Here is an 11,692-nt window from a genome sequence, read left to right on the forward strand (position 1 = left end):
ACAGATGTTTGATTGCTACCTAATCAACTAATGAGTTTTCAAACTGGGAAGACTGACTATGAACCAAACACAACATGTTGCGAGATTGAAAACCACACAAACTGCCCTGATACCAGCAGATTTTAAACCTGCTGCCACAAAGAAATTAAGTCTATAATCATGTTTAATTTAGAGCAAGACTTTCTGCCCCTATTGTCTGGCAATCAATACAAACACAGCCATTGATGCTTCATAATTAGACGCCTCTCTAAAAACATGCTACATTGAGAATTCGGAAAAACCAAGTAGCACTTCTGAATGATCTACCTTAGTCAGAATTGAACTTTCTCTGCAAGCTCACTCAAAATAACCATTTTAGAATTGGCCACATTCATTTTGTGGTATTCACTTCAGTTTTGGGGGCAGATCCATAGATTTATCTAACTACAAATGCAACCAAAGCATTCAACTATCGACATTCTGACACAATACCACTAACTGTACTGGTAGGAGCAATGCCTCAATTTTTTTAGCTCCATTCAAAGAGAAGCAGGAACAGGCCTCAGAATCCTGTTCACGGCTCAATGTCACTTTGTCAGGTTGTGACACAAGTTCAATCCTTGTACTCAGAAATCGCACACAAAAATTTACATATCATGAGCAGTGGTTATACACCCTGGACACTAGTTTTTAACATTATTACAACCATCAACACAAGTGCGTTGAAGGTTCCAGGCATATGCAAGAAGCTTCATACAAATCTAACTTGTGGCTTGTGTGTGAATGACAGTGGTGACAGTGCTCCAAGCTTCTGAAGAATTGACTGTGCGCACAATTTTAGTGCATCAAGCATAAGAACCTAAATCATCGTGGTCTGTACTGCAAGGTAATTGCAACCATTGTGCTCTAACTCTTACTATCTCAATTAATAATTGTTAATCTGAGATTGATCAATTTTTCTTAGCTAAGGGTATTAAGGGAAATGGTGCCAAGGCAGATGGATGGAGTTGGGAAACAGATCAGCCATAATCTCAATGAATGGTAAGAAGGGCACAAGAAGCTAAATGGCTGACTCCTGTTCCTATTTTCCAATGTATTCGACCCCTTTTATACACAGATGTAGGTTTACCTTTTAAATCGTCAAAACTGCTTTCAAACCAAGGTCCTAAATGTGAAAGGTGAGTGAGCTCCGAACCACATTAACAATCCCTCCAAAAAGCACTATTAATATTTTAACGACAGATTTTTCTCTGGGGTTAACACCCTGGCTTTTGAAGACTGATTTAACCTAATTGCACATTCACTAATAAAAAGGTTCACTTGTACATTTTTAAAGGTAGAAAATCTATATTGAACAGTAAATACTCTAAAAATGTAGAAACTGGCAGTTGGGACCAATATACTATTGGGCCAGAGAAAGAAAGGATCAGAGAGACATTCACAAAGACAGTGTTCTTTTTGAATTGGTTGAAACCACTCTCATTACCCAGTGACTACAACTTCCACATTACAATCATGTCATCAGGGAAGATATTCTATTTGAACAATAGCTAAATGTACCTCCCATAATAAACAATAGTAGATCCAACAATGCCAAATTGGTCTACAAATGTTAGACACTGCATGGGTGTTTGCGGCCACATGACATACAAGTGACTTGCCAAAAAAACATTCAGCACCCACCTGATGCTACAATTAAGTAACAGCACGCAGCAGATACATCACAGTAAAAACTATGACATACCTGATACGGCCGTGTTGTTTTGCTGTCCCCCAGTAACGCAGTCTGCAGCAACAAAGGAAATGGAAAACAAAGCAGTAAAAAACAGATTGAAGAAGCCAAGAGCTAGTAAGGTCGGCTGAGAAAAGGTAGCACCTCTGGCTCATTTCATAACGTGGCCACATCCAAAGAACTTGTGAGAGACTCACTCAGCTCATGCTCACCTTCAAATTGGAAAGCAAATCAGAATTCCAATTGTTAGAAACTACCACCAATAACTCTAAATTTCCAAATCATTCATGTAACCTAGCATTACGTGTTAGAAGTTCAAGTTTTTTTCAAAAACTGTCTAAAAAGTCCCATGTTCAATCCCCACTGTAGGTCAAGTTAGCTGATATCACCCAAAGCAGCAATCCAATTGGCCTCAATGCCTAGGCCAGGAAAGGGAGGAATGCAAAAATAAGATCTGCCAGGTTCCTGACTGGTATTTAATAGTCTTTGCTGGGAAGTATTCTTGTGCAGAAATCAGGCAAGAATTGGATTGGGATTCTCAGGATTGGAAATCATCTGATTGTAGAAGAAATGCTTTAAAAGGTATTTGAACAAGCAATTAAAAAGTTGTTACTATCAGTAAAACAACTAGAAAAGTGAGTTTCACATTGCAGTTACATCACTGTCTAGCAGCTATTTACTGTAAGATCCAACATCAAGCAAAAGAAATTCAAGAGGAAGTTATAATAATCCGAAGCAAAATAATCGAAATGCCACCAAATGCAAAATATAAAATTGGCAGCGTCTAGAAATATTTCAGTGTTAATTGTGCTGAAAGGATTTACTTTGGTGATTAAAAGGCGTGTTCAAGAAGAAACAACTTGCAAACCCCTTCATAAATAAAAGGTAAGTTCCTGTTTTCCCATTTATTGATTTTTTTTTTAACAATCTTAAAGGGCACTGCTGGATCACCTGACTTATCAGTAAATACTTCAGTTACATTTTTGCACTATTAAATTTCTGATGGCTCTTCAAATTAGTTCACAGCAGTTCCCTCAAGGGATTGTTGCCCCTTACTTGTTCTGTTATCTGCACCTGCAGTGTGGCAATGATTAAACAAGGGATTAGCAATTACCCTACTTGAAGTAATATGCACACTGCATTTAATCTAGTCTCGCACTATGCCACAACTCTCACTCTGGACTAATACAAAAGCAAACTACTCCTGATGTTGAAAATCTGAAATTAAAAACAGAAAATGCTGGAAATATTCAGCGTATCATCTGATGAAAGGTCAGCAACCTGAAACGTTAGCTTGGTTTCTCTCTCCACAGATGTTGTCTGGCCTGCTGAGTAATTCCAGCATTTTCTGTTTTTATCTCACTTTGGACTGTTGAATATTGAACAAAGGTCATATTTTACAGGTTAAAAGAACCAACAATAATTTAAAATTCCATTGAAACATTAAGTAACTGTGAAACTGTACTAAGAGAAAATTCCCAAGAAACTTTAATATATTAATTATACTTCGTAATAAACATCATGGGATGTAGCAGCAAGTTTCTAAACGGTCAGGTCTGACAGTTGCCTTTTCATTTCAGTTTCTGTAAGAGTGTATCTCAATGTAGCTTCACCCTTCAAGGAAGACAACGTGAGTTTGTATTTGAATCGGTTACCAAAATTTCTGGAAAAATTCTCAAACTTCTCCAAACATTATCTTTAATCCAACAGATGTAGGAACTCTCCAACATTCTTTGACTTAGCCTGGGACAGACAATGACACGTACTTCCTAGCAAGCATAAGGGATGGCTTGTGAATAAGTTCTCAAGGAAATGAACACAACTATAGTGAATGATTACTATTGTTATCAACAACGTAAAAATATGGAAAGGGGAAACTTAAGATATAAAGACATAATTCAATCAGGAACATTATTTTTAATCTCCAAAGGCTCACTCAGGTATATTTTCCAGACAAGGACCTTTAACAAGAAATTCACAGGACAAAACTGTAGCTGTACCACCAAACAAGACATTGATGTAGCCATTTACAGTTTAAATCTGTGCAGCAAAGTGATCCGCTTCTTTAATAATAAAAATTCCTAAATCATGACAGTCTCACAAGTTTGCATTTCTTTGCATTCACTTTTTTAATTAACAGTCCTGTGAAATGCATCATGACTTCTCCCTACACCCCTCTTTAGCCAGCCTCAAGGAAATCAGCATAATTCATCTGGTACAGTTAGCATCCTAATAATGCTGTCCCCTCAGTGTGAAAGCACCTGGCCTCCTCTTGGCACCTTCCAATGCCAGTATTGTCATTGTTAGTCCCCACATGATGAACTAGAAGTGAAAAGCCTCATCTCACCACTACACAGCAATCCAACATAGAAGTGAAGATATGTCAGTCAGAAAAGTAGATTTTTCCAAACATGCCCTGCGAAAGAGTTATTGCACAACCTGAAGGCATTTATGAAGTTTTATTAGAAAATGAGTGAAGCATTTTAGTTACTGAAATGGTAACTATATACACAAGTGTCTAACGACAATGATTTTCCGCACTCACCCCAGCAAACTGCCTGGCACAAAAATTACTCGGAACATCATTAACTGCACCATAATTGACCACAGTACCCTGGGCTAGAAACGACGAAAAGAACAATTCTTATTTAGCAGCTTTTGCTGAAACGTGCGACTATCAGATGAAGACAGCCTTAAATGCCGCAATGATGCCGCATATGATGTAATAGCTGCCAACACACAGGGCCTGGGCTCAAATATAACTTATGGTTTGTTCAGTGACATAGCCAAGGATGGCCAGAAACTGTTCAACTACCCAACAAAGGAGTCGGTATCTTCAAGAAAGAATGGAGGGCGGTGGGGTGTAAGAGAATGGATCACCCAAACAAAGTTTCTCTTTTTCAGGTGGTAAATAAACAAGTTGCTGCTCACCACTGGAAAAAATTCTCTAATTACTCTCTTCATTGCTCCCCAGCCCACATTCACAGCATAAGGTCAGTAAGGAAACTAACAAAAATAACTTAAATTGTCATGCTGATTTGAACTCTCGAACAGGACATGTGAATTTAAATGGATGGCTAGTTTTTGGTTCTAGCATAAAAACTTCTAGAAGGTTAGCAGAACACAGGCTCAACGGCCCATAAGGTCTTCAGCTGCTCCTGTTTCTTATATTGTTCCTAACACCGACCATAAGAGGTCACAATGCTAAACATTCCTTGGTCACAACTAGAGGTTCGCTATATGCCACTGAATAACAAAATAACTCACTGAACACGAGCGGTCAACCTGGGCCCAATATGGAGATTCCTGGGCCTGTCCACAGTGACCCTATGAGTTGAAGACACAAGAAGCCTCCTGGCCTTTTCTCTCATTCCACTCAGCCCACTGAAATGGCAGCAGCTGAACCTTTCAGTTCATTGCGACACTAAACAAAGTAGCACAGTCTGAAAAAATAGTATCCAGAAAGGCTAAATCATGAAGTGTCTACAATTTATTTTTCATTCTCCATCTATGGCCAGTGGCTAAGTAGCATATCAACAACATATCTGTAATACTCAATACATGGTTCAAGCACTGCACAAGCAAAGAGACACTGTATAAACGCACAACCAACACTAAGACACTAACTAGCAGACAAGTGCAGCCTTGCTACCACAATCATATTCAAGGATCATCCACAACAGATTTGGCAATCATACAGAATATATGATGTAGTGTACTACATTAATGTGAACTACAGGACAGCAGAAAGAAAATGTTCCTCAGAAAAACTTACCAATGGAGTATGAGTGGTCCATCTTGAATTTCGCTTTATAGCACCAACGACACTATTTATTTCACCTTGCACAATATAAATGCCTTTATCTACCATGGTGAAGGATCTGCAAAGGGGAAAGAAATGGTTATATAAAATTGGAAAGAATTGCCTAGTGAGGATTTCATTCTGTACAAATTCATATACAAATTATTTTAAATGTTGGAAACATAAGCTCACACTCAGTCACAGCCACATTATTGAAGGTGAATAAAACAAAGGATTTGCTTTCTCTGCCAGGTGTAAAATGGAATAATCTTTACATGGTGCTTCAAACTTGATCAACATCCTTACATTCAGTAATATAAATACAACGCGAGTTCCTTTGCAATCTTGCATTGGGAAGTGCTGGGTCTGGAAGTGAGCAGATTAGGAAGGTTTCAGATTAATCTCCATTTTCTGCTACGATAGCTGATCATGAACATGCTAGCAGTAATTTGTGTAGGCATTCCCCGGCTGATCACAGGAGCAAGAATTGCCAGTGTTAATAATTATCCAATGGCCCCAAAGGGAAAGGACGTATTTGGCATCACTGCAAAACAGTTTCACTCTCATAAAGCAACAATTGCAGCTAACTGCAGCAAAACTAACTCAAGGTCAAGATTTAGGGTCAGGCGGCACCACCTTAAAAAGAGTGCAACCATACCTGGGTAAAGCATTTAAAGTTAAAATATCAGGTCAGTGCAGTGTAGCTGGAGTATTATCCATTCTACAGAATTAGTTCCTTTGCTTTGTTGCTTTTGCATTTAATTATGCTTAAAAATGTATTTTAAAATATTCATGCCTCAAAGTTTCTCCAATTTTAAGTCAAACCAATAAATACCACACCAAATTTACTGAAAACTAAATACTTGAAAAGACATTTAAACCTCTGTGGAAAATTCAATAGGTTTCCAAAAGTGCTTGGCATACTAATACCATCTGTCTATAACAACAGATATTCTTGAAAGATTAATACATGGGGTTTTGTTTAACATAACAATAAATTCCAAGGCCTCAGGCCAGCTTAGTCTTCTTTAAATAATCAATGGAAATTGGTACACCTTGATTGCGTCAATTATGATTATTTATAGATGCCAAACTTGAACAAAGAGTACACAAAGTAAGGATTGCTGACTAACAAATCGCAAATGGCTCCAAAATTACTGAATTAACAGCTACATCTATCACCAACTCTACACAATTTCCCAAAACTGGAGTCAATTGTAATGTCACCAATTCAGGACAGCACAATTTGCAACGTTCCTAAGGTTTCAGCAATCCGACCTACCTTCAACACTGAAGGGATAATCGCTCCCACAAACTGACTATTACCTTTGACCTAATTATTACTTAACTATACTGATAGAAATTTAATAGAGGCCACTGTGGGTTCAAAGTTAGATAAACAAAAAATGCAAAACTCCACAAATCTTGTTTCTTCAGGTGAGATATCATTCATCAGAAGGGAGTTGACTTCAATTGTTAACATTCGCTTCCCGCCTAGCATTACTATTGCAGTAAAGTCAAGGTCCATGTATAAGTTTCCACCAACTTTATATTCATCACCAGCAACATATCACTTTACTCCAAGAATCAAATATAGACTTTGTGCCCATCAAATTATGGATTTACAATGTTCAGGCTCTTTGTAGGCCATATGAGAAATGAGAAGCCAATGGGCCAGCAATGTCCTTGCTGTGACAAATCTGATTCAGAACAGTACTGAACGAGTGCTGCATTTACAGAGGTGCCACCATTGAACAAAAGTATCACCTTACCTATTTAGTTGGACATAAAAGCCCAAATGGCACAATTGTGGCACTATCCAAAGAGCAGGTGTGATTTTGCAGTATCCTGCACAACAGCTTATCTCTTATACATCCCAAATGAATTAGCTGATCATATACATTTTTGCCATTTATGGAACCTTGCTATGGGAAAACCGGGTACAAAATCTGCTTAAATAACAACAGTGATGAAACATGAAATGTAATGAATTGACCATGAAGCACTTCCAAAATCTTGAGAACGAGACCGACATATATAAATGCAAGTTCCTTCTTCCAGAGATTTGATAGTTAACACATCAAGCTTAAGAGAAAAAAAAGATAGCTTCAATAATTGCATTTGAGTGGAGAGAATTTATGTTTCCTTGAAGAAATTACAACAGCAATGTTGAGATTTGTTTGATCTGCTAGTGGAGGAGCCTTGTTCATTTATAGATGACACACCTGAGGTGCTTTGGTGCATTTTTCTATGTCAAAGGCACTATGGAAATGAAAGCTGTTATCGCATGCTTTCCACAGGTTTTAAGAACCAAAGGAATAGGATCAGGGGTAGGCTGTTCAGTCCTTCAAACCTACTCCACCATTGAAATGATCACAGATGATCTTCTACCTCAATTCCACATTCCCACACTATCCCCATATCCCTTAATCCCAGAATTGCCCAAAACTCTGTCTCGAATATATTCAACTCAGCATTCACAGCCCTCTACTGTAGAGATTTCAAAAGATCCACAACCCTTTAAGAGAAGAAATTTCTCATGCGGTCTCACCATCGCCCTAGAAAATTGCAGTAATGCTACTTTATTATTAAACTTTAATCTGTTTGTAATAAAGGTTAACATACCATTTGTTTTCCTAATTTCTGCTGTACCTGCATATTTAATTTATTTGATTCATGTATAAGGGTACCCAGGTCCCTCTGAATACCAACAGTTGCATCCTCAAAAAACTAATGGATTTGTAAAACATTATTTCCATTTCATAAATCTGCATTGACTCTGCCTAATAATATCGTGATTCTCTAAGTGCTCTGTTGCAACATTGCTAATAGTAGATTCCAGTATTTTTCCACCTATTGTCAGGCTAACTGACTGATAGAGGAAACTACCTTCTTTCTTAAACGACAGTGTTATGTTTGCTACTTTCTTAACAATGGGCCTTGTTCTAGAATCTAGAGAATTCTGAAAACCAATGCACCCGCTAACTCTGTAGCTGCCTCCTTTAGAACCCTAGGATGCAGGCCATCAGGTCCAGGGGATTTGTCAATGATTAACATCGTTGATTTCTCCAGTACTATCTCCATAGTGATAATACCCCTCAGCTCCTCATTTCTACTGAAGCTTTGGTTCCCCACTATTTCTGGAATGTTTCATACATCTCCGACCATGATGACAGATACAAAGTATGTGTTTAACGCCTCTGCCATTTCTTTATTCTCCATTATAATTTCTCCAGTCTCTTCCACTAATGGACCCACATTTACTTTCATTAATCTCTTCCTTTTTACATACCAGCAGAAATTTAACTTTTAAAACCTGTTCTTACATCTCTTGCTGGTTTACTCTTCTTTTCTATTTGCTCTCTATCAATTTCTTAGTCAGCCTTTGTTGCATTCCAAAATCCTCCCAATTCTCAGGCTTAATACTCTTTTTGGCAACATTATACACTTCTTCCTCTAATCTTGCACTATTTTTAACTTCTCTTTTTAGCCACAGCTGGACCACTTTTCCCATGGAGTTTAAGTTTTTAGTTTACTAAACAATGTGATCGGTTTGTTGGAAATATGCTATTGAAACATGTAACAATATTAGTACAGTTAGCCACTGCACAATATCTATGCCTTGAACTCTCATGTCAATATCACCTTGATTACACTTTCACCTATATCACCCTTCTACTGGCATTTGGCTACCAAAGTAACAAACAAAAGAACATTTGTAAACAAATGACATATATGAACAATAAACATTTGGGTGTGTTTGAGCCAGTAAAACAACCTCAAGATTCTACTAACCTCAAGTCACTTCAGCTATTTTCTATTTTGATCCCATATGAATTATTAGGTTGAACTGCCTTAGCGTTAATTTCAAGACAATTAGAAAAATATGCAGATCCCTATTTTGCTTTGACTTTTTGTTTAGTACTTCTGAAAGCTGTTTAGAAATGTTCTGAGATGAAATCTTTGGTGTTAAACCTGGATATAGGAAACAAGGCATCCCATAATATACATTCTCTCAATATAAAAATACTCTGCTAACAGTTTACTTTGAGTAAACATCTTGACTGAGATTTCAAGTTTTTGGAGATCTGCTGTTTCAGACCTATTACCTCTCAGTCCTCCTTTAAGGCACTCGGTAAAATCTTCCTCAATAAACAAGCCTTTAGTCGTCTGCCCTAATATCTCATGTGGTTCAGTGTTAAGTTTTGGTTTGATAATGTTCCTGGGAAGCGTCTTGAGATGGTTCACTACTTTAAAGGCACTATATAAATACAGATAATTGTTTCCTCTGGCAGCACAGGTTATAGGTGCAGTCCAGTGTTCCTAATTAGCTCTCTTGAACTCACTTGGACCTGGTGGTTTGGTCAGCTGCCCACCTAGTGAGAAACCTCCTTTAGGTTTCAAGTGTGCACGGCCTTTCAGCAAAGGAATGGCAAGGGTCAAGGTAACCAACATAACAAATGAACTCTGCAGTAAGTAGACTTCTATCAGGTTAAAAAGTAATACTGTGAGTTGCAATAGGCCTGTTCTAATTTGATAAAGTGGTCCAAGTGGCTGAAAGCATGAATTCCAATGGAGGGGTGAAGCAAGCGAAAGATGGGGGGGGGGGGGGGGGTGGAAACAAGACGTAGGAATGGGCAGTTTAGGAGAGTTGTAACACTGATTACCAATCCTTTGGCCAGTGGAAACAGGACAACTCCATTAAAAATCTTTCTGATGTTGAACGCCTCTATTAAATCGCCCCTTAACCATTTCTACTCTAAGGAGAACCAGCCCAGCTTCTCCACATAACTGAAGTCCCTGGATACCATTCCAGCAAATGCCCTCTGCACCCTCGCCAATGCCCTGTCATCCTTCCTGAAGGGTCGAGCCCAGAAGTGGATACAATACTCCAACTGGGGGGGTGGCAACTCAGGAGTTTATAAAGGCCTTTGGTGGATGTCAGGCCTCCGCCAATAGGCAATCCCCACTTTAGGTGGGGGGGGGGGGGGGGTTGGTGATTAGCCGCAGAGTCAGAGCTCTCATTCCTTGCATTGTAAAGAGGAGAGGCTGAGGGAAGTTGTGGAGTGAGTGGGTGGGTGGGTGTGCAGGGGCCTTGGGAGTGAGGACACGGGGAGAGAGAGAGAGAAACTTACCCCCTGGGGGGAACTTCCAACACATCCAAGATGGCGGCCTGGTTACCGCAGCCTGTGGAGAGAGATGGGGAGACTGGATAAAAAACCCAGGCGATACCCTCGGCCGATCACCTTGGATCATTAACACCCCGAGCAACAGACAGCCCCGAGCTACATCACCGCCCCCAGACCCCGAGTGAGAAACGAAGCTTTTCCGCCTGCCGGAGACGCTGCAAAGCGGCGGCTCCCTGGGAACCGGCACGGCCTGAGTGACGTGGTGCGCAGGGGTCCAATCTAACCTGCTGCCGGCTCCTGGATGATGGACGGGAGAAAACAGCCAATCGAAAGCCGCGTAGTCGACGAGCGGCGAAGACGTTATCCAATAGACGCAGTCGGAGGGCGGGACTTCTATCTATCAAGTTCGATTGACCCAACAGAGCGTGTCTTCGCAAAGGCTGCTGGGTCAAGGTGCTTTGCTTCTATTTCCTCAAACATGCTCAGTGTTGGGAGCAAAAGTCTGCTCCTGGGCTATTGGCTGTTTGACAACTGATTGCAACCTGCCTGGCCTTTCGCAGCTCAGCTTATGCACCCTACAGCAGCAGACCTCTTTTTGCAATGGAATTTTTCAGCATGTGTGGTTTATTTTTGATCGTGTGCCCTGGCTGTGAACTCTTGAGCACAATCTACAGTGAACCCTGAACTCTGTGCAATATATGTTGGCACTCCACGAAATGACGTGGCACCAGCGCCGGAAAATGTTGTGCTCGTGTCATTGTTCTTATGCACTTGTAGATGTTTTAACTAATCACTGAAACAGTAGACGCAGGAACAATGGTGAAATAGAGCAAGCTGGAAGATCGAAGAGTTGCAAACACTGCTCACCTCGCTAACAAAATAAAACGAATCTGCCATGTGCAATAGGGTGTGACAGACATGATGACAGTCCTTTCTCACTAACCATAATTTCATTATGACAAGACCTTCTCCGGCGGCGCAATCCCTTCCTGGGACAGATTCGGACTTGCAAAGTTTGTGATAGGTATTTGAGGAAATCAGGTGTGAATA

At 39.8% G+C, this 11,692-nt stretch overlaps 1 protein-coding gene across 5 annotated transcripts in view; it reads right to left on the reverse strand.

The window, feature by feature from the left end:
• Positions 1-10,779, reverse strand: part of gbf1 (golgi brefeldin A resistant guanine nucleotide exchange factor 1) — a 200,391-nt gene extending 189,612 nt beyond the window's left edge. For all 5 annotated transcript variants that reach the window (XM_078530924.1, XM_078530928.1, XM_078530927.1 and 2 more), the window contains exons 1-2: positions 10,649-10,779; positions 5,487-5,592 (exon numbers count right to left, since the gene is read on the reverse strand). In XM_078530924.1, coding sequence (XP_078387050.1) covers positions 5,487-5,582 — 96 coding nt within the window. In that variant the 5' untranslated portion in view covers positions 5,583-5,592; positions 10,649-10,779. The remainder of the gene's footprint in view (positions 1-5,486; positions 5,593-10,648) is intronic.
• Between the last annotated feature and the right edge of the window lie 913 nt (positions 10,780-11,692).

The sequence above is a fragment of the Cetorhinus maximus genome, chromosome 27, assembly GCF_964194155.1.
Source record: "Cetorhinus maximus chromosome 27, sCetMax3.hap1.1, whole genome shotgun sequence".
Taxonomy (NCBI): domain Eukaryota; kingdom Metazoa; phylum Chordata; class Chondrichthyes; order Lamniformes; family Cetorhinidae; genus Cetorhinus; species Cetorhinus maximus.